General features: G+C 36.4%; 1 protein-coding gene across 7 annotated transcripts in view; it reads right to left on the bottom strand.

Annotated features, from left to right (window-relative positions):
- Positions 1-15336: 15336 nt before the first annotated feature.
- The window catches only part of Cdh8 (cadherin 8), a 407399-nt gene continuing 397899 nt past the window's right edge, over positions 15337-24836 (bottom strand). For 3 of the 7 annotated variants that reach the window (XM_063278320.1, XM_063278322.1, XM_063278321.1), the window contains 2 exons: positions 24119-24370; positions 16832-21990 (listed from right to left, as the gene is read on the bottom strand). In XM_063278320.1, coding sequence (XP_063134390.1) covers positions 21497-21990; positions 24119-24370 — 746 coding nt within the window. In that variant the 3' untranslated portion in view covers positions 16832-21496. Of the gene's footprint in view, positions 15797-16831; positions 21991-24118; positions 24371-24836 lie in introns of those variants that run through there. The other 4 variants (XM_017601380.3, XM_017601378.3, XM_017601377.3 and 1 more) reach the window with 4 other exon arrangements.

The raw sequence follows: 24836 nt of genomic DNA, 5'->3' as shown, positions 1-24836 counted from the left end.
ACATAAAAATATGGAAAGTTTGTGTGTGGCATTGAGAAAATTATTTTATTTGTAATTGACTTAATTTTATTTAATTTTATTGATGGAATTATTTCCATTGAGATAATTCTCAGTTAGGTAAGTGGGCTTCTTTGGACATACACATATGTATACACACAGAGATATATTTTATACACACACACACACACACACACACACACACACACACACACACACACACACCAACAGCCCCACAAAGTCAACATTTCAGATTTATGGAGTGATTGTATACGAGTATATGAGGATCTCTCTCTCTCTCTCTCTCTCTCTCTCTCTCTCTCTCTCTCTCTCTCTCTGTGTGTGTGTGTGTGTGTGTGTGTGTGTGTGTTTGTGTGTGTGTGTGTTTGTGTGTGTGTGTGTGTGTGTGTGTGTGTGTGTGTTGGGGGTAAACATGAACTTGAGAAACTATTTTCTTCCTTACAGATACCCCTCCTGTTCCTTTCCCAGTAAGTATTGAAATGTACAGTTTGATAATTTAAATTTAAATAAACAGTTACAAAAGATTTTAAGATCTTGAAAGACTTTGGAAGAGTCTTAAATCAGTCTGGTAACATAAGATAAAGACACTTAGACAAGGGTCCTGGAGATAAGATGGGGATAAAAAGTTGTCATCTCATAAAACATAAATGATAGATGAACTTTCACACTGTGTTAGGATATCTTCAAGACTAATGAACCTGGAAATCCATTACTATGAAAATGATTCTTTTAATGTGAAAATGATTGAAGGCCATAATGCTATCCTTGTAATATTCTGAACCATGAAGTTGAGCAAATACTTTATTCTGAAAGTAAAATTAATTTGTAATATTATCTTAATTTCAATTTTTAAAAATTTTATATGCATGGGTGCTGTGCTTGAAGCACATGCATGCTTAATACTGGGGAAGGCCAGGAGGCAGCTTCAGTTGCGCTAGAATAGCAGAAACAGATGGTCAAGAGCTGGTACATGGGTACTGAGATATGAATTCAGTTCCTCTCCAAGACTATCCAGCAGCTTTAACAGCTGAGCCCTATCTTCTGTTTCTTGTAATCAATATCAGTTGAAAGATAATTACAAGACGTGAAAAGAGAGTGAAGCATAAAGAAAAGTTTTACATTTCTTATCCATTTTGTAAAAATTAGAGCTAAAGAAAAAAACAAAATCATAGATATGGGGGGGAGACAAAGTGGGACATGAGAGAATTGACACTGACAGGAGAGATAAGAGGGTTCAGGAAAGAGTAATTGGAATACTTTGTATCCATGTCTGAACTTGTAAATGACCAGAGATATTTTACAAAATATCAATCTGCAACTACATTCTTCATAGAATTTTAATAAAGTAAGCATTAGCAATGAGCCTTTAAACTTTCCTTTCCATGCTTAATAGTAAATACAATTGTCAGGAAAGAAGGATGAAGAAATAGGAGGCATGGAAAAGAGAGGGAAAAGTGCATAAGAAAGAGATGGAGGAGGGGCAGAGGAAATCAGAGTTAGGGATAAAGAGGCTTCATATTCTGCCAGAACCTAGAGAACCCACATTAAATATGAGTGAATTAAAGAAATGTATGGTTCCGTTGTTGGTAATGCATTCTCTAAAAAAAGTCCTTAGCATGCCAGTAACTTTTCAATCTATATGTGTTGATGCAAATCTTAAGACATTAATTCTTCATTTATAATTGCTATACTTTTGACCACAAGTTGACTTTTAACCCTATAAATATAGGTTTCTAATTAATGCGTTAAGAGAGAGGAAAACACAACCAATAAGATTGACATTATCAATGACATGCATCCAAAAATATTGTGAAGATTCACCTTCCTTTTGGGATGCTTCAAGTGTATTTGTGATGGACGTTGTTTCATTTGTATATAATGATTCCTCTCAATCATTTGTATGTATGACATCTGTTTTAAATGACGCCAGCAATCGTGCTGGTTAATTGAGGTGGAGAGTTCTAGATGAAAACCTATGTGAAAATCACTGTCATTTTGCTCTGTTTCTACCTTTAAAACTTTACTGAAATTTTATGCTATCAAAATATATCTTTTCAGTGATTCAAATTTTAATGATTAGAAAATCTACAGTTTACAGTTGACCAGAAGAAGAGCACAGGTAAATGAAATGGTTTTTAACACACCTTAAAAGTTCAACTAGCGATGATTGGTCAAAGTGAAGATAAAAAGAAACTCCGGCGTGCTCAGCCTTAAATGTGATAACAATAGCACAATTTCTCCCTTGAAAGCTCAGGACCCACAGAGTAAAAGGAAGAAAAAGATTGTAGAAGGCAGAGGTAACAGAAGATTGCTATGAAGCAAGGCTTTGTGAGTATTAAAGAACCAGGCCACATGTGAACTTGAGGTTGCTAGGACTGATATAAAACCAAGGCGGTGTGAATCACATACCTATCTTTTGGCATATGAGGACTGACTGAGGGCAGAGGGAAGGTCAGTTTTCTTTAATGATGTGACCCCTGATCCTGTTGATATCCTTATATCCAGGTACACACATACAGAATGCGAGGTCTGGATTCTGTGCTTTATAAAGGTACATAAGTGAAGTTGAGAGGAAAAAAAAAGGAGATAGGAACATATGCATGCAGAAAATCTAAAAGAATAAAATTCAAGGGCAAATATATGTAAAATGTTTCAGTTAAATTTTAACTTGAATCTAATTTTTTTAATTTAATTTGAGGGTTGAAGAGATGGCTTGGAGATTTAGAACACTTAATGCTTTCCCAAAGAACCCGCATTCAGTTCCTAGCACCCACATTGAAACCCGAGTGTGTGTGTGTATGTGTGTGTGTGTGTTTGTGTGTGTATGTGTTTGTGTGTAGGTGAGTGTGTGTGTGTATGTGTGTGTGTGTTTTTGTGTGTGTGTTTGTAGGTGAGTGTGTGTGTGTGTGTGTGTGTGTGTAGGTGAATGTGGGAGTGAGTGGGTGTACATATCACAGCACACGGGGAGATGAGAGAACAGCTTTGGGAAGTGGGTTCATGCCTTCTGCTTTGGGTTTAGGGAATTGACTTCAGGTCCTCATGGCTCTGCCACAAGCTCCTTAACCTGCTCAGCCCTTTACCTGACCAGAGGATCTTGAGTTTTGAACTATGCTTTGATCCCTTCTTGTCATTTCATTTCTAAGAACAGGATAGTCCCCCTGTCTCTTTTCTGACAGAATTGATGGTTTGCAATTGGGAAGAGGATCAGTAGCTAGGGTCTTTCTAATGAGTTGAGAGTACTGCTCCTTAGAATGGGTCTCAGCTTTCTAATTGGATCATACATCTAGTGGATGTTCTGCCAGATAAACCCTAAGTGAAACCTCACAGATCACCCCTCATCAATTCATGAGAAGAGTATAGATTTGAAATCCACTCAGAGAAGGATTGGAAGAGGAGTAGGGAGTCCACACTTACACTGCCAATATCCTACCTGAAAAGGAGCCTAAATTAGGCTCCCTTCAGAAGACATCAGGTTTCTTTAAGATTCTAAGTATATAGGGAATATTAAGATAGAGATCTAATCTTAAAGCCCATTTAGAGAACATTAGCCAGCTTCCCTTGAGCCCATGTCTCCAAATGTGAAGCAAAGATTTTTCTGCTAATGAAGTCAAAGGCCTCAAGCAGAGGTCATTTCAAAACTGCAGGAGGACAGAGGACTCCTATTCTGTATCTGCTAGGAAGCTTTTGCTTGCACTGCTGTTCCTAGGTCTGGTTGACAGCCATCTGCATGGGACCCTAAAGGAGCCTGCAGTTTGAATTACAAGAGGGAATGAAAATCTCATTACCAAATGCTTCTGTGGCTTCTCAAGTTTCGGAAAATGTCAATGTATTTTCTCTTTTTCACAGTGCAGATGTTCTCTTAACTTGAGGTTATGGAGAAGAGAGGAAGAGCTTCAAACAGAATTACAATGTTCAGGGGTTTTGACTTCTCTTTATGGTCTGAATGGACACATGTGCCATTAATTATAAAGGAGAATGAATATGGCTTAATAGTGTCTAAGGTATGTATTTATCAGGTTCAATATGGTTACAATGGCTCTTACTTTAAATACCACAATGGTTTCCAGGAAGGCATAAAGACTGAATAATTTAATAAGTGAAAGTTACATAATCTTATACATACTGATACAGAAATTGATGCTGACAGATACAGATATAGAAAACCACTTCTCTCTATGTCCACCATGATTAGAAGTAAGTTGCAAAACACTGAGAAAAGAAAGGCCACTTTGAAACAGTTATGTGTCTGTGTGTTTCTTAGATTGTCAAACAAAAAGGAGGGGGAGGACAGGCAAAAGGAGGAGAAAGGTAAACAGTTAGGAATGGGATTTTAATATAGCAAGGCTGCCTAGAAGGTATTTTCTAATCCTATCTAATATATAATGATAATTTTCATTATATATTATTTTCCTTTTACCAGCCATAGACCTCTAGAAAGATCTTAATCTCTTGTAAATTGCACTTAAAGGAGATACTTATCAATTAATTTTGTCTTGTTAAGTGTAATAAAGTAATAAGCTTGCCAGGTAAGAATAAGAATGCATGTTTATGTTGTTGTTATTGTGTTATTGTTGTTGTTGTTGTTGTTGTTGTTGTTGTTGTTTTAACTGTGGTTGGTCTACCATTCAAAATCACAATTCCTCTCTTGGTTATGGGTCAGAAAATGTAGTTTCCATGGATATCTCTTCATGTCTTGGCCTCAGGTGCACTAGTGGTCCATATTCATTTGTAGATATCCAAGAGTATATCTTCAAACCATGAATTTACTCTCTTATATATTCAGTGGGAAAGATATTTGCCAAACTTTTATTTACATATATTGAATCTCAATTTCCCATATAAGTCAATTTATACAATATTTACAACATCCCAAGCAGCAGGCTGAAAATCTACAAAGTTAGCTTTTATATCAGTGCAGCTCAAGGAAGTAGTTGTCTTAAGCCCTAACTCAAGAGGGAAGAATTCATGATAGTAATGTTAGATGCTGAACTATAACACTGGTTAGCAACCCTTCAGCTATGTGCCAATTTACTCTTTCTTACAGTAAAGTTTGTTTTTGAGTTCCAAAGTCTAATATATTGCTCTAATTTTCAAAAGTCATGGTTTGTGAAAATTGAAACGTTATAATTTCCTAAAAGAACCACCAAACTAAAATTTTGTTTAATTCATTTCTGGATATACATGAGTATAAATTCTTACATAATTCATTTCTGGCTATACATGAGTAATTAGTACCAAATTTTTCCTTGCAGCAGAAAACTCATATACTATCCATTAATTCTCATTATAATTAATATAACATCACAGAGCTACTATTAATGCATGTAATTATATGCTATGGATAACTAAACTCTATCATTATATTAATAAAATATAAAGCATTCCTGAAGCAACTGGGAACTGTGTAGTCACTGAACCATCAAGCTAAGACATTTTGCCAACTGTTAGAGATGCACATTATACCTTTAATGTATTTTGATAGCCAGTTTTATACAAAACACAGCCGACATTTATAAAATATGTTTCTCATCATTGATGCTGGGCATAAAAATATGCCATGTAGCAATTTATCCTAAAATGATAAGGGGAAAAAGAAAAAGGTGATCAAAACGGGATAATTCTGTACCAATCGCCTAAGGATAGACTGCAAAGAGTTCTTTATTTTAGTCAATCTGATGAAAGGGCTAAAGACACATCTCAGTTGGTGCTTGCTGTGAAAGTGTAATTACTTGAGTTCTGATCTCTTGCACCAGAGTCAAAAGCCTGATATGACAGTGTATCTGTAATCCCTGCACTCCACTGACAGAGAAAGGTGGAATCCCCAGGCCTTGTTAGTCAGACACATCTGTCAGAGATCACTCTCTTTCAGAACACTGCACACATGCAAAACCTCAGAGAAATCCTCCGGGACTACGTTATCTGAATTCTCTTCCTTCTTTTCGCTCACAGTCTTGCTTACTTTTGCTGGGTTGTGCTGTTGCTTCTGTCTATGCATCTGCCAACTTCACCTAAATCCAAGAGCCAAGATGAAGGCCAAAGGATGATGGTAACTGGAGTATCCACAGCCCCCAGCGCAGTGGATAGGGTATTCTTATTTTTATTTAGCATGTATTCTTATTTCGAATTTTAGTAAAATAGACTGCCATTTCTGGTGATTGAAAATGAAATGAGGGCTCCATGTCAACAATAAATTAATTCTCTTCTCAGAGAGAATTAGTCTCCACGCCTTGCATTTCAGGAGAAATTTGATTCTACTGTTTATTGTCATTGTTCTCCCAGTCATTAAGTTATCTTCATTTACTGATTAGATACTATTCAACGTCTCCAACAATCATCAAAACAGACATATTAATGCTGAAATTGTTGATCTGACCTTATATACACATAATAATTCTTGAAAGGTATTTACCCGTAATTACTTGAATCCATCTTTCTTAAGGTCCCACTCTCTCTGTCATTAAAATGGTTTTGCCCATTATATTCAATTTAATCTAATCTCCATCTCAGTGGTCACTCACAGAGGATATATTTAGTAGGTATTCTCAATATATTTGTATTGTATTGATTTGTTAATATCATTCACATCTATCTGTCTTTCTGTCTGCCTGACTGGTATATATATATATATATATATATATATATATATATATATATATATATATACACATATTTCTGTATTGGCCTCTGCTTCTCCTGAGATTCTTTGTAGGGTTCTGCATTCTGCACTCACTCTCTCTGTGTCTCTGTCTCTGTATCTTTCTGTCTCTGTCTCTGTCTCTTTGTCTCTCTGTCTTTCTCTGTCTGTCTCTGTCTCTGTCTCTTTGTCTCTCTGTCTCTCTCTATCTGTCTCTCTCTCTATACCTCCCTTTCTCTGTCTCTCTCTGATCTCCTGTCTTCTCTCCTACTTGAACCTTTTATTAGCACAGTACCTGGATATCCTTTATTCTCTTACCTACTATGTGCTTCAATTTATCGACCACCATGCATAAACTTCTGATACCTAAAATGCTACCTCCAGAATAAAACTTTCTTGTTTTCATGTTTCTCAATTTTCTTTCCATTCATCTCTTCAATATCAACATTGGAAGGAAACAGAGATGACTTGCCAATTAATCAATAATTAAAGTAAGTATTAACCTCACTGATCTGTTCCACTAGCTATCTCTCTACTTCATTTCATATTAAATTGTCCTTTTCCAAGTCTGAGCTACTCCTCAGCCCTCTTTCATTTGGCTTTCAAATTAGTTCTTTTCCTGATTGGAGGCATACTACCATGGTATACTACTAATTCTTCTCTCTGCACTAACTCAGTTAACTTTTTCTTGTCCTTTAAATGTTAGCTTAAATGGCATTTTTATTCTTCAGAATTTCCAAGCTCATTTAATTAAGTCACCCTTAGTATTTCCTTTTACAGATCTTCAGAATATTTCTTCTTAGCTCTTCAGGGATTTCTGCTTATTATATTGTCTCTATATGGTTTAGGCAATAAGTTCTCCTGCATGTGATGGTGTTTAAAGATACCTTCTAAGTGTGTGAGTTAATATGGCTCAGGTCTATGCTATGATGCATGGGTGTTCAATATCCAGGTTAGTCCTTAACCTTTTCATGAACCCTTGTGCGGGGGACCCTGTGAAAACACTGCACATTCCCTTTGATTCTGACACTCCCAAGACAAATCCCACCATAACCCATTTGAGGCGATTTTTTTTGCATGCTTATTTAGACTACTGTTGGCATCCACAACTCTGTTAAATCTGAGAAGGTGAGGGCTATGCCATTTTCATTTCCACTTGTATACTCAGAACTCAACATAATCTCTAGCAGATGGGAGTATCCTGTACACACTGGTTGAGTAAATACATACCAGGTGTATTTTGAAAGACAGATTTTTCCTTTCGGACTTTTTATTGTAGGCAGGTATGTGAAGGTTTTCAGCACCAGGTGGCAAGGAAGAGAATCATTTCCCAGGCCTCTCTGCTGAAATTTTCTCTCATGAATGAGAATTTAATAGTCTGTTATCTCTTAGTATCATTGACTGAGGCACATGCCTCTTTCTTCTTTCCAGGTGTGTTGAGAAAAGCCCATTTCTTCCCAATAGGCAAAGAGAAACAGAGACTCACAGATGAGCCTGAGGTCACAGTCAGGTTTCTACCCATGTCATAAGTGTCAGAGAATTTAATCATTACCAATTGATTTTACATTGAATTTTAGAGTTATAAAGAAGGCTTTTTTATATGTCTTTTCAATATAAAAGGGGAGCTGTATCACATTAGAAATCATGTTTACATATCAAGTTAACTTGGATGTATAGTAAAAGCTAGACAAAATGCTATGATTTCTCAACTTGTTCACAGGTAATAGACAAAAGCCTGAGTTTTCTGAATGTTTGCAAAGAGACATTTAAGAAATCTATGAATCCCAGAGGATATTTCAGTATTGTTTATAAATGAAACTGTGTAAACCAATGACATGATGAAGATAGCCTTGGAGTCTTACAAAAGCAACATTGAATAACAAGAATAATAAGGGCCATCAGATTTGCCATCTCTCCTAGCAAGGTTAACTGACTACAATTCACCCACAGATTGTAGTCTGAGCTTTCCAAATACGTGAGGCTATAAGTTATACCTAATCACCTCATTTTTTGAAGATTGCCTTCTCAATTCATGTAGTTATTAAAATAATATGTATTGATTGACATCTGACAAAACTTATGGGAATACTAACCCCACAGGGCCTAACCTGGCCGAAGTTCAACAGGTTTTTTTCTTTTCTTTCTTCTTTTTTTTTTTTTTGTAATTCTGGATTGTGGGTGGGAATAAATAAAATCCCATTTCTTTGTCAGAGCCCTTCATTTTGTACTGAAAACAAATTTTTCATTATTTTGCAGTGTCCGTCAATTGTTTGTTCTCATTATCTAGATGGGGTTAAGAGAATTTGAGCTCTTTTTTTGGTGTTACATTTTAAAATAGCTAAACTTGTTATACAATTGAAGCTATCTTGTGTTCCACATTTGGGATACCATATTTTTCTTCTCACAATTTCAATGTCCCATTCTCTGCCTCTTTTTTTTTAGCCGGTAAAACAGTGAATTGGGGATCCCTTATTCAGTTATTCCATAAAGAAAAGCCAGTCAGCAAAAACTGCATACTAGACATTTCAGTTACCCAGATAGCAAATGGTCAGGAGCCAAAGAGTACAGTTTAATATCTATGGAGACAGAAGAGGAGAAGTTCATGATTTAATTTGAAATATTGGGCTGTCCAACATTGCCATAGAAGAAAAAATCAAATGGGAATATAAAATCAAATCATAACATCAGAGAACCCTGAATTCTGAACAAATCTACCAGATAACAAGCAGAGCAATGAAGGATATAATCAGAAAGTTTAGATCTGAAAGATACACCAGATATAACATTTGGAATGGAGTAAGTCGTCAATACCCTGTGTTAGGTTCTATGGAGCCTAGGAGAACACATACGATCTTCGAGCATAGCTATTTTTTAAGCATTTATGGTCACAAGTGAATAGGCAGACTCTGCAATCTGCATCTTTTAATTTTTTATTGTCTATGGTATTTTTGCTTTAATTGATCAAAGAATTTACAAGGTTTGACTTTAGTGCTGATGGAAAATTAATTCAGTTATCTTATATGTATTCTGTCCAGATTCATAGTTAACTTGACTCACCAAACAATCTCAATGATTTCTTCATCTTTTCCCCATAAATATATTTCTTTGTTTGATTATAATTTGTCAGTGAGAAACTTCCTGTTGTTCCTTTCATTATTCTATATTGCCAGCATAGATAAATGGAGGACAATCATTTTAGAATGTGATTAACAAACCATCATCAAAATGGAAGGCTGGCAAAATTGTGCTACCTTTCATCAATACCAATAATTTCAAGCACAAATGTAGAAACAAGATTAGCCTTAGCATCAGAAGGATTGACTATGAAAATCTAACATACCATCCTTCCTTCCAACATGAATGTCAATGGGATATCCTGAAGAGAGTCTCTCTCTCTCTCTCTCTCTCTCTCTCTCTCTCTCTCTCTCTCTCTCTCTCTCTCTCAAATGCTTGTATTCCTATGTATGTGTTGATGAACTGGAGAGAATGAGATATAGCAAAAATTCATAGTTTTATTTGTGGGGCAATAATTATTGTGATAGTGCCTTTTCCCAATCTGAAAATCATCTACCTGCACATGTGTATATTGGGGTGTGTGTGTGTGTGTGTGTGTTTGTGTGTGTGTGATAATATTTAAAAAAGCAGTTTCTTTGTATCACTTCAAATCTTTTAATCCCCAACAATTAACCTTTTAATGGTTAGACATTTTTAATTATAAACAAGGCAACCTGTGTCATGTCAGTTTTGCTAAAAATGTTACTTAAATCGCAGTGGTTTGTATACAATCTCTATGCACACACAACCTAGTTATGCCATATGACACCTCTCTATATTCATTAACGCCTGTTGATACTGTCGCTGTTTATTGCCTTCATAGTTTTTGTATTTTTTTCAGTTATTATTTTGTGAGTTAAGTGTTTGATTTCACTGTTATTCCCACTTACCCTAAAATATATACATTTTAATTATTACATAAATCTGACAGTATCCTACTATGATCACATTCATGAGGAGAAATTATAATAAAGTAATTTTTATTTTTGTTATTTGAGCTTAGCACATTTTCAAAATCAATGTCTGTTTGCTGTTTTTATCTCTGCCAAATGTGATTTAATTGACATATGTAAAATTCGCACTTACAGCAAGAACACATATTTAGTGTCTTCCGCACCTCACATAATAAACAAACGTAGTAAGTAATATAGGTTATGTTTCCTCATGAAGTCATGGTATCATTGCTGTGTGGTAAGAGAAACAGTGCAGGAAGCTCTTCACTTTCAATATTATCACCAACATTTGATTCTACTCACAGATTTTTATATCTCTGTCATGGACTTAAAATAAGTGGGTAATCTTCTGCATTTTGGATTGCATAACTAAACCTGAGTTATCTTGAGCTCATGGACTGAAGTTGGCTTCACAACCTAAAGAAGAATTCCATAGCTTCAATTGTGCTGTTTGGTTTTTGTTTTTGTTTTCCTTTAGATTTAATGTTCCCACTTATTAGTAATAATTTTCTCAATTATTCATATTTACCTCACTTTTCCTTAAAGATCTGTCTATCTCAAATTTATGGGAGAATGACCTCAACCAAAAAGGTAGGGAATTTTTTTTAAGTATGAAATTGATCCCAAACTACACCAATAAGTTTACATATAAAAAGAATTGTAGCTACATAGGCATCAGGTACTTCAGCACCTGATTTGTCTTATCACAGCAATATTACTCAGATTTAACAGTGATGGTGGCAATCTTCTTAGTATTAATAGTTTATCAACTTAATCTTGTAATTGTTTATTTGTCTAATGAAATTATCAAAAATAATGACATAATACCCAGGATCATAGTTTGCTTCTCTGTTGCTGTAGTAAATTCCACGGCCAGTAGAAACTTGAAGAGGAATGGATCTATTTCATTACACCTTTTCAAGTTATGATATACTACTGATATAAAGAGAAACTGTGCAGAAACAGTGTTCCCTGACTTGATCACAGTCACATTACTAGAAACTATTGTTGTAGTTGTTGTTGTTGTCGTTGTCGTTGCTGTTGTTGTTGTATATATAACTCAAGTCTACCTACATAGGAATGTTACCAACCACAGTGGAAAGGGTCTTCCTTCATCAATAAGCCATCTCTAAAGTGTCCTAAAATATTCTAGCAGGTCAGTCTGATGGAGGTAACTCGTTAGTTAAGAATCCTTCTTCTCAGATGAGTCAAATTAATGACCAATATTAGCTATCATACTCGGTAATTTTTATGTGTGTACAAGGAATCATGTTTTTCCTGTGCAATCATAAGTCACAGAATTTGACTATTATCTTGAATTATTTACTTGTCATCTTAAAGAAATATGTTCTATAACTCTATTGTTTACTTGATATAGAAGTTGGGTATATTATTATTTTTCAAGAAAATTAGTGAGAAAAAACTAATCTGAAAGGAAGGAAGGTATGTGAAATGATTTGGAGAGAGTACAAGGAAGGGGTGTGATATAATTATATAATAATTTCAGATTTTCAAGAATAAATATATAATCTAAAAAATAAAGCAAATTAAGTTGTTTCCTTAGTTCCTTGTCTTATTTTCTAAAGGTTTTAAATCATGGGACATGGGGTAAGGACAGAGGGACCTGGGTGGAAAAGGGGACAGGGAAGGGAAGAGGGAAACATGGTCAGGTATTTGGGGGAACAGAACTGAAACTCTGATGGCCAACAGAAAGAATAAAGTTAGAAAACCTTGGGAAGTAGGAGGAAGATACTCTAGAATGTACCAGAGACCAGGGAGGTGAGAGACTCTCAGTACTTAAAGGGAGGGACCTTAGAAATGCCCTAGTGTGGGAAGAGGAGTCTTGTGGAGTTCACCTCAAGTAGAAAGACATCAAGTACAGGGATGGGGTTACCATCCCTCAGACAAAAACTCTGACCCAGAGTTGTTCCTGTCTGAAAGAACCACAGGGTCAAAAATAGAGGAGACTGAGGGAAAGGAATCTCAGCAACAGCCCCAAATTGGGATCCACTCAAGGGGAGACCCCGAGGCCTAACACTATTACTTGATACTATGATGTGCTCACAAAAAGGAGCCTATCGTGGCTGCTCTTTGAAAGGCACAAAAAGCAGCTGAAAGAGTCAGATGCAAATATTTACACCTAGCCAATGGAAAGAAGCTGGTGGCTCTTGTGGTTGAATTAGGGGAAGGCTGAAAGAACCTGAGGAAGATCAGCAGTCTCAACTAATCTGGACCCCAGGCATCTCTCAGACACTGAGCCATCAACCAGGCATCATGCATAAGCTGATATGAGTTTCCCAACACATATAGAGCAAAGGACTGCTAGGTCTTAACTTAGTGAGAGAATTTATACCTAATCCTCAAGCAACTTGAGGCCCAGGGTAGTGGGGATGTCTGTTGGGTTGCAGGTGAGGGTTTCAGGGGTAGGTATACACTCTTGTAGACAGAAAGGGAAGGTGGTATAGAATGTAGGGGTGGACAGTTAGAGGCTGGACCAGGAGGAGGGTAAAGACTGGACTGTAAAAGAAGATAAAGAATAAAAAACCCCAATAAAATTAGCTGAAAAAATTGTTAGGTCATAAGCTGTATCAGATATTCAAAAATATATCTAATAATGCCTTCTCTATGATGTGTGTGTGTGTGTGTGTGTGTGTGTGTGTGTGTGTGCTAAATAATTATTGTGCAAGACTATATTCCTGGGACCAACTATATTACAACAAGAATATACCAAAACCTGCTAAAATAGATAAGATAATCATAAACTAAAGGATTTCCTGGACTACAGAGTGAGTTCAAGGCCAGCATGTACAAGAACCATGTCTGTAAAGGAAAAAGACAAAAGAGGTGGAGGTATAACTGAGTTTTGGGTCACTTTCATTACAGGAACAAACACCTCATTATAATTATCATGTCAATCAGCAAGCCAATCAACTAAGAATGCTCTCACCATATACATGATTATACACAGAATACATGCTAGCAATGAAATGAAGTTAATACTCTTTGGGTACATCCTCTTAAAATAGTGTTTCTCATTACTTTGTGTGCAAGACTTTCTAGATTGCCAATGATGTAGTATATACATACATGTATATGTATACACACATATGCATGATACACACAAACACACCTATTAAGAAAGAGTTATGTACAACTACATTTTGTCTGGGGTGTTTAATTTGTGTAATTAATATTACTTGTATGTTTTCAGTGCTGACCTTTTGGTACTGAAAAAGTAACTCACTCTTAATTTTATTTTGCTCATCAAGTGTATATACCATGACTATGAATATTCTACCAGAATCCTACTTGTATCAGGTCATTAACACTGTGGCACTCAAAGGCAAATTTGTTCCTGGGCTAAAACAATCCTATTTGCATGTCATTCTATCATTCTATCCTATCTCCATACAGTAAGATCAGTGACATTTAAAAAAAATCACAAGTCAAGGATAGACTTAAGATCAGTTCTAGAGTCCATGTATGACTGGCATGATGCCTTAATTTTAATTCCTGCTACTAACAACACCTTCCCCAATTCTGCAGGTCAGACCATGCCATTGCCATTCCAGTTGTCCACATGAAGGGTGTGAGAGTTGTTAATTCTAATATTTTTATGGTGTCCGCTCATCTCTCCACATCTTCTGAATCTTTCTCCTTACCCATGATGATGTATACCCACCATTTGCATTTACTGCATCTGCCATTTATTTGCTATAGGAGAACCACTAAAGTACCACTACCCTAGCTCGTTCTATGATTTGCTTTTATAAAACATGGCAACTCAGAATTTTCCTAGTGAAATCTACTTCGAATGTCTCATTCTTATCCATTTCTTATCATACTTTATCAATTTAATGCTTCTATTTTTATACTCTTCCTTCTCTTACATCATCATACTTTGAGGCAAGAACTTACTTTATCATAATCATCTAGAACACTTGAATGTTTTAGTTATGCTATTCTCTAAATAAGGATGTGAAAAAATTGTCACATGGGATTTTCTTTTAGTATAAAATAGAGTTTATTTAGGTTATTTGGGGAGGGGAGTCGAGGGGGTAGTAAAGACAGAGAAAGACAGAGAGAAGGAGTAGAGGTTGGCCAGGAGCAGGTAGAGTGAGGGGGGAGGGGAATGAGGAGAAGAGGGGACAGAGAGGGAAAAGAGCAAGAGAGTCACATGAGATTTTGAATATTGGGAAGTCCATTAAGATAGCTACTGACTCAACATTGATATTCATGTCTCCATAACCAAGCCCTAGTCTGAGACCTGCATATTTTAAGAGATGGTGACTTGGTCAGGCAATGGTGTTCTACCCATACCTTTAATCCCAGCACTTCAGAGACAGAGGCAGGCAGATCTCTGAATTCGAGGCCAGCTTGTCTACAAAGCTAGTTCTAAGATGGTGAAGATGCAATCTTAGCCCAGCCTGTGGCAACATACTGTGAATGAATCGGCAGGTTGTGCTAACATACTGTGAATGAATCGGCAGGTTGTGCTATTATCTCTCTGTGTCCTTGGAACCCCCACATTATTTAAGATAAGTCTAACGTTTCATCATGTATTAGCTTCTGTACTAATTTATCTAATCATAAGTCATTTCTTTGAGAAGCAATGGAAATATGTCAAGCCTATGTGATTCCCTTGTCACAGAAACTATCTAGAAAAGATATCTCTTGTTAGGAAGGAATTTTAAAAGTTTATTGAACAATCATTATTGATAGTGCTGACAATAAACTTTGATCATCAAGTTACACATGAAATTGTCAAACCTGGCAAATAATCCATAGCTCTCAAACTGTAGATGTTGAATTAAAATCTAAAAAAAAATATGAATAAAAACCTACCAAGAGCCCAAGAGTCATATTCAAGGGAAATAAGGAATTATCCAAGCCAATGGTTCATAATTGCTGTTTTCAATATCAGACAGTAACTGTTAAAATATTGCTCATATCCGCATGGCCCCAAAGACTTTTAAATACACAGGGGGAGATCTGAAAGGACTAACATGTGGCTTTAGTGACCTCTCCTTTTCTTTTGAAGTCCTGGCTGTTTTTTTCTTTGAAGTCCCTGTTGTCCTTAGTCCTTTTCTTCAGGCAGCATTCTCCGGTATTCCTCTTAAGAAGCCTCTTCTGTAATCTGTGGATAACGATAGAGAAAGCTATTATCTATTTGTATAGCTAAGTGAAAGTTAGACTTGTACTCAAGATGTGAGTCAGGTTGGGTCTGGTTAACTAAGGTTAGAGGGATTATCCCACAGGAGCCCATGCCACCAGGAAGTACTTTCTGTTGAGCTTCTATCAGTACATTTAAAGCACTGGTAATCTCCCAATGCCAGAAATGACCCAGAAGACTAGAGTTCATTTCCATCTCTCTCATCAGATCTCTAAATTAATGGTGGCAAATCCATTAATAAATTCCTGAACATCTTTTTGTTTCAGTGGCTCAAAGTGCATGCCATAATTTAGGCACCTTCAGGGTGTTCTCTGAATATTTGACTTGGATTAATTCTTCACAGTTCACATATATTATTGATCCTTTTAGGTGCTTTTAAAAATTAATTTATCCTCTGATATGATGGAAAAATCTATGGCTTCTTAGTACTCATTGCTTCATTTCCACCTTTACAAAGCAAAGTTCTCACGAAGTCTTCTTGCTTTTTCATTTTTAGCTGCCTCCTTTTGTAGAGCAGTAGGTAACTTACTTTCTCAATCTTACCGTTTGAAATCTCATAATATACTTAGAGCTAGGACTATTTAAGGGAAGTTAGGAGCTCTGCTTAGTTAGCCTCCAGTAAACCCAGATTTGAATACCATTTAAAGACACAAAGCACATTCCATTGATTCGTTTATATATGCTCAATTAACCTCACTCTGCACATGGTGGAAAACATTGAAGAAACCATCACATTTTTCACAAATCCTATGTCGCTTAATTTCAGCTCTGGTAGAAGTTCAGAAAATGTAATAGGCACATTTCCTATAGAAACAGTAGAAATTCTAATTCCATGTTCTGGATTTGTGGAAGTACAACCAGAATAATGGTACTGGGATACTGTAAATATTAACGATATACTCTGATCAATAACTGTGCCAACTACACAGAAAATGATCAAAATAAATATCTCCTTTAATGATAAACAATGAAGACATCATAATTATTATAAACAAGAACAACAATGATAGTAAACATTTTATTCACTTTTTGGTTATCTGAGCAACAAAGAAAAGGAGTTTGTTTAGCCAAGAAAACTGTTGGATCAAAGAAATGTAAACATAGAGAAAATTATTTCCTACAAAATATATTCTACAATTATTATCTCCACAAAAATACAATGATACAAAAGCATCTAAATCCAGCTTCTTGGTGAGATGCACTTAATTCTAAGTCCAGGCTTTATAAGCTGTTATTGTGTTCATAAACAAAAACTCACATTTAAAAACCTTTACCACTAGACAGATTTCTTTCAAATTTAAGGATAGAGTCAGAAAAGCAAATAACCATCATTTCAAGTATTTTTGCAGTATGCGAGACTGTGATATGAAAAATTATTATTGAAACGAGAACATATTAGTATAAATTATCCAAAATAACTTAAGTGTATGTGTGTGTGCATGCGTATGCATGTATTTGTGTACATATGTGTGTACATGGGCATATGTATATTTATGGGCACTCATATGAATGTGTGTGTGTTCTTTTTTGTGTTGATGTTCATGTTTAAATTGTGCATTCATGCAGCTTTTATAGTGATGCCCACTGTTACCTTATCTCTTTGACTGACAGTGATGGGATTTCAGGCACGCTCAACCTTTCCAACAGTGCTAGTGATGGGATTTTTTGAAATCTTATTACTGGTTGCACTGCCTTGATCTCAGATGGAACTTTCAATCAAAAAGGCAATCAGAAGGTTATACATTCGTGAGATTCCCTGCAAAGCCAACGATCGCATAATACAACATGTTGCAAAGGACTACTTGCCTCCAGTCCTTATGTGGCTATAAAAAGTAATTGGCTACTTAGCTCTCAGCACCCGCTTTCCTTCTCCAAAATACAGATAGCTCAGCCCTCTGTGGATTCTCAGTGTGGAGCCGGCTGCTCCTGGGAGATTTCTACATCTCATGCAGAGACCTGTCTTACTTTAAGCATATGATTAAGCAAACTCTCAAAGACACATTTGTCTCTTTCCGAGGATTCTTTCCTCACTGGGTGTTCTGATGCATCCAAGTTCCCTTTCGGGTTATATATGCACGTACACACTTACACATTTTTTATTTTTTGGTGCAAAACGTGTTTGCTATAAAGTTTGTGTCATCGGCAGGAAATTTGGGGTGAGAAAGGCATCAGATGAATAAAATTCAACCATCTTATCATAAGCCACTTTAAATATGTATTGACTATACTTGTAGTGAGAATTTTATTAAAAATGGCTTACTAATATTAGATGATATGTTTGTGTAGATATTAAAAAATGGTTGATCAAATAATACAGAAGGTAGAGGCTGAATTGATCCCAATAGGCCTCTATGCATGCATAGATACCTCAATTTTTCAGAAAAGAGCCTTACAAGTAAAGGGAGCAGAAAGAGATCAACTTTGTTTCACCTGTCATTTGGCACAGAGTTTTTGGGCAAGCATTAAAAGAGACTTGTCCTTGGGACACACAAAGACCACAGACATAGTAATGACTGTAACGTGTGGCAATTTTATATTTGATAAGTTACCACTGATATGTAAGCAAGGAATCATCTGATGTGTCAATATTGCAAGAACAAAATAATTGCATAAATACAAAATTTTAACAAAGTTAGAATCCATTGCTTGAAGAGGTTTAAGAGAGGAATCATTAAATCTCAAAACTAAAACCAACCAACCAACCAAACAAACAAACAAAAAAAACACCAACCAATTTGGGTCCCCATTGTCCTATTCTGAATATGGGAGTTCTAGTAAGTTTGTTGGTAAAGTAAATGTGACAGTCTAATGGTCTGCATATTGGCCTTCGTGAGCATAATTTAAATTCAGGGTAGCATAAAAGTGTACTTCATATAGCAAGAACATGCATAACCCCTACATAATCATACATAGCACCACTTTGTCCAGCATATCAAAACTTTAGATTGGCTTTAATGCCCAAAATACTTCAATAATAGTAAACGGTAATGTTGTTATGGGCCCATGTGTCCATGATGTCTTTCTGGACAAAGTAATTTAAAGATAGATAAGAAAACTTGTTCTAAATACTTTGCCTTTTTTCCCATGAATGCTTTCATAAGGATAGTTTTCTATTGATCAACACTGGGGATATTTATCTTATAATCCTATTAAAAGAATAGGGTAATATATCTGTTACCCATTCTTGTACACTACTTTCCTTTAAAAAGAGATGATTTTGAAATTAAAATGGAAAATAAAAATTAATTCTGCCTTGGCTTATAGCATGTAAGAGAGTCAGGATTTGAAATTTTATTGTTACTATAAGTTATAGTAATAGTTTTTATGATGCTTGCTAATCTGATGTACATAAAAGTCACTAAGGACTCTCCCTTTGACTTTATGAAAAGTGCCTGGTAGCCACTGAGAGAAGCGTAAATGAAAGATTGTGATCAGGCTATAGTGCGCTACAAGGTGGTGGTAAGCCACTGAATAGCTATTAATGTGTCAGCTGAATATTTAGTCGCTTTGATTCAGATATGGTGAAAACGGCTTTCAGAAACTGTTGCCTTCCATCCCCAAGCCAAATCCATGTTTTCCTTAGGTATCCCCACGCTAGGGACTAAAGTAGTAGGTGACAGGAGCCCATGAGTCTTGTTCTAAGGATCCTCTAAGGATCTAGTAAAGAATGGCTTTCACATCTGCAATGAAGTTTTGGTTCTTTCCCCAAAGCTTCAATCCCTTTGTTTTGCTACCTCGTGGACTGTAATCTCACCTAGAGAATTTTTCTATGTAGAACTTGATCTTTGAACCCCTTTTTGTGCTACCTCCACCCAATCCTCTGCATTTAGGGACCCCCAAAACACAGTCAACTATCTTTTAGCTATGGCGCTTATTTTTAAGTCTTGATGTTTTCTTGTTATGGGATCAATAACAATCTATTTCTGTTCCCTGGTTCTTTATTATAATAAAGATGCTTAAAACTAACAGTGGCCCACGGTGTGATTGTACAGTTTGGCATTTTAGTTAAAGTCAATAGTTCTGCTCAGAAATCTTCATATAGCTGAAAAAATGATGACAACAAAGGTATTTATAAAAATATATTTCACAAAGTAGGAAACAATACAGGAGTTTCTCTGAATACAACGCATGGAGTAAATAAACAATATTGCATTAAAGCAAAGTAGAAAAGTAAAATGATCTGCATGTAATACTCGAGTTTTATAATACATTTTCTACTCCTACATGGCAGGTTTGCATTACAAATTAAATATGCTCACATCTTCTAGTGCTGTTCTGCTTTTGAAGTCTAAGACATTCTGCGCATCACCATGACCAGGGACAGAAGTGTAAAAAAACATAAGCAGTAAAATTATGTACAAATCAGTTTCTGCTCTAAATTATTTGGGAGAGGGAAACTTGAAGAATGTTACTGGGTGGGGCATTATGTAAATATCTAAAAGTCTAGAGTTTAAATATTCACAGGAATCAATATACTTCCAGATGTTTGTGCTTGTAGTAAAAACACCAAATACTAGGATTATGAAGAAAATAGAAAATAGTCCAAAAGTTTCTCTGGGAAATGCTGTTCCTGTAATCACCAGTCACAATTACACTTTCTACTCTAAAGAGACTATTACCTCTCCCCTTGATAATATTGCCTGCCATACTTATCTGATCAAAATGTACATGTATTAAACATTCATTGTATAGATATTAATATAAAACAATCTAAAGGATTATTAATGGATATAATTTAGTTTCCCCCATATAATCCCTTAATCTATAGATTACCAACCTTAATAAATAAAAGCATTATTGGACATCAATAAAATATTTATTTTGAGGATTAAACAAATAAATTCACACGCTAGCAATAAAACCATCTGTCTCTGATGTGGTCCACTGTGGAATACAGTTTATCTCTGTGTCCTTGTGGAAGAAGATGAAGTGGAGGGAACGAAGAATCCTGCTTCTAGACACAGCCTGTTTGAATGGCATTTCTCTCCTCCCACCTTTGAGTTGGCAATCCCCACCCTGGAATGGATTACGAACATGTGAATATTTTAAGGCTCGACACAATATTTAAAGATGCTATTCAGTCTCTGTTGAGTGGGGCCAACAGTTATGTACAACGTATGGTCACCGTACCATGTAATCTAGGAGGCCTCCCCAAACTCTATGAAGTCATAACGTACAGCAGACCAAAGTATTGCTTTATCATTTGTGACGGGATCCTTATTGGTGAAGGGACTAAAAACCGTTTGCACTCATAAGAATCCTTACAGAAGACACGTATCAGCAGCAGAGTCCTTGCAAGTCCACTTTTTCTAATAAAGCACCTTTTAATTTTGTTTTGTTTTTTTTTCCTCCTCTTAAACAATTCTCTAAGGATTAGCTAGGATCCCAATCTCTGACTGGCCGTCAGGTAAATATCAAAATATCCAAAGACTTCTAGACAATCCACATACTTAATTCACACTCCACAAGATTTGTCACCTCCTAACATATACTTTTTATTTTTTATTATTTTTTTTGGTTCAACATTAAAATGTGGTTGAGTTTATAGATGATTGGTGCTAAACTTGCCTCTAAAACAAATAGCCACATTTGTTGCATCTAAGGGGAGTGACCCTAGAATATTACAGAATGCTCAGTTCCATTGATTATTTATGTAATCCACTGTCAAGTTTCTTTGTCACTTTCACCAACAGAGTAGAGTTCGCCCAGTCTCTTAAAGCGGGGACCCCAGTCACTGAGGTAGTCAAAATTCTGGTCTGAGTCTGATGTGGTGGACTCCAACGAGCTGAGAGAGCCAGCCACAGACCCTCGGCCTTCATAGCCATAAATCTGAATGGAGTCATATGGTGGGGCCGTGGGGTCATTATCTGCCTCATGAAGCCTTACATTTATAAATTCATCGACATCAACACCATTTGGAACTGGAGCAAGCCCTTGCCTTGGCATAAACTGCAAATCTGGTTTAATATCCTTACGGGGTAAAAATCCATTAATTCCATCTGGGTTTTGCAAAGTTGCAATGTCAAAAGCCTCTGTGTCCTCCTCCCCGCCTCCTTCGTCGTCGTAGCGAATGATGTTTTCTCGAACGTCTTCATCATCTTTGATTATTAGTGGTTCATTTTTATGCCGCCTCAGGGTAACGAACAGAACCACAATGACTGTAAGACAAAGACCAGATCGCGTTCAGTCAACAAGCATATCCTGCCATGATCAAAGCAGAGGAGATGACAGAGGAGAGGAGGATTTTAAAAAGAATATATTTATGACTTCTGCAATCCTGCACCTTGAGTGCAGTGTTTCAGAGCGTGGTTCTCAACCTTCCCACTGCTGCAGTGCTCTAACAGGCCTGTGCGTGGCAACCATTGTAGACACTGTCCTTTAAACCCTTTCCATCTTCCTTGGTTTAAAAAAAAATACATTCAGTAAGCTAGCCTGCAAATTCTATTCCCCTATTTGGCCACTGATTCATTCCTGAGACAAAACACTGAGGTCTAAAGATTTAAATAGAGTTATTATTTGACTAGCATGTTCGATCAGGAATTACATAATCACCTGAGCATAGACTCCTTATGCTCCTCTTAAAAACTCACTTCTGTGGAACACCCTCTCTTCCTATCTTTCCCGTGCTCGCTTGGGGTTGCTGCTGCCTTTGTAGCCCATTACCTTGTCCCTCCCTGGTAATTGGCTTTGTGCTAAAAACTTGGTGACCGGGTATGTCTGATTCGAGGATGGCTGACTCCTCATATAAATTCAATTCCTTATATTATGGTCATTCCCCAACCATAAAAATACTTTCCTGGCTACTGAATAACTATAATTTTATATTATTATGAATCCTAATGTATATATCTGTGTTTTCCAATGGTCTTAGGACTCTCCAATGAAAGAGTTGTTCAGATCCCAAAGGGGTTGCTACCTACAGGTTGAGAACTACTGCTTCAAAGTGTTCAGTCATGCTGACACCCAGACTTTTAAATTCTTTACCAGCAAATTAGCCCAAACAGTCATTTGAATGACCAAAACTAAACTTTTGTACATGTCACTCAAAATCATTTTCATTTAATGAACATTTGCTGTTGTGATGTAAAATGCACATAAACTGGAATCAGCTTTAAGGTGAGCCCTACAGAAGAGAAAATTGCATCTGCAGCATAATTAACACATTAAGTAATTCGTGTGACCTATTAAATTTCCTTGGCGCATATATATATATATGTATATATATACATATATATATGTATATATATACGTATATATATGTGTGTGTGTGTGTGTGTGTGTGTGTGTGTGTGTGTGTGTGTGTGTGTGTGTGTCATACTGCTGGTAGCAGCAATTAAACCCAGGGCACTCCGAATACTTTTAACTACTCAATCAATAAGTTATGGCCACAGCATATGATATAATAATAGTCTCAACTTAAGTGATAGATTTCCTTCAAACATTATATAAATCATCACACAATTAAAATCTTGTATTGAATGGCACCTGGTACTCCTCTGCTCTGACATAGAGCAAAAGAAAGGACTGTTATCCAAGAAGTTTACCATTCAAATGAATCATGAACGGATTTAATTGTTAAGCCACTTTAATTTTCAGGAGAAAGATAAGACTAAGGCGTACATACGCTCTTTGATATGTTCTTGGAAGTAAAAGCGCTGCTTGTGTGCATTTGGACCACTAACCAGGCCCTGGGTAGTCTGGAACGCCTGATCCTCCTCTTTCTCCTAAGGGCTGGATCACAGGGACGCTTTCACTCTGTTCAGGCTTAGTCTTGCTTTTACAATGAGCATTTTACATAGAAAAGTAATGACCCTTACCTCTCAACTTGAACTCTTTCCTGTAATTTTACTGTAGTATCTACTAAAATATCTATAAAATGGTGTGTTTATATGCTTACTGATTCTCTTTACATCTCACTAAACTCTGAGATCTAATGATGGAATGACCCAGTCCATGTGTTATCTATATTCGGTGGTGATTAAACACAGAAGAATTAGCTCTTGCATTAAATGTGTGTGCAACATGTGATTTGGAGGCCATCTTTTTAAACAGTGTTGGGATGAATGTAGAGTTTAATTCTCCACGTCCTTGCCATTTTGCCTCTCACATTATTTGTATTTTCCCTCTTGACAGGTTTAAAAAGGCACCTGAAATCCTCTCAACCTGGTCAGAGTCTTCACCATTCTTTCTCACTTTATCTTAGTGCTGTATACATTCCAGGTTATGTTTTTCTATTCTTCTTTATATTCACTTATGGCAGTAGGCCATGAAGGTGGTGGTACTCACCGAGCAGCAAAATGATGCAGGCTAATATAGCAATTAACGCGCCCATACTGAGCCCAATAGGAAGGACATAAGCTTCGACATTGCACGACTGAACCACGCCGTCATTGCTACAGCCACAGACGCGGATGGTCAGGGTACTGGTGCTACTCAGAGGGGGGTTCCCACTGTCACTGATCACGATAGGCAGAAGGTAGACTTCTTGCTTCTGGCGGTTGAATCCATTATGTTTTGCCAGAATGCTCAGGGAATTATCTAGGAAAATTGAAAAGGACAGATATTTGCATCATTTCAGAATATATGCCCAAATAATACTTGTTCTTCTAGTCCACACATTTGTGTGAACCTGAAACAGTTGCACATACAAAGGGACGATCACAGCTCCTCCACTTTCTTTCCCAACTTTATCAATTGACACAAGCCAAAATAGCCACAGCAAAAGCAGTTGTGTGAACGGAAGCCAGCAATAAAACTTTGAGGCCTTAGATTACCTTGTAAATGCAAAACAGATTTTATGAAAATAATCTTCAAAGGTCTTTTCAGAATGCACATGTTATACCATCTCCCATAAATCCATGTGTACATTTATAACGTAATCACAGAAGCTAACTAGAGAGAACATTACCATACAGACAATGTCTATTTGAGATTCTCTGTATTGATAGACTGAATAAAAACATGAATAATAAAAATTTTATTGACTACCATGTTACGTAAACAA

This window comes from Rattus norvegicus, chromosome 19 (genome assembly GCF_036323735.1).
Source record: "Rattus norvegicus strain BN/NHsdMcwi chromosome 19, GRCr8, whole genome shotgun sequence".
Classification (NCBI taxonomy): domain Eukaryota; kingdom Metazoa; phylum Chordata; class Mammalia; order Rodentia; family Muridae; genus Rattus; species Rattus norvegicus.
The sequence above is the reverse complement of the archived record's forward strand: the minus strand, read 5'-3'. Positions and strand labels throughout refer to the sequence as shown.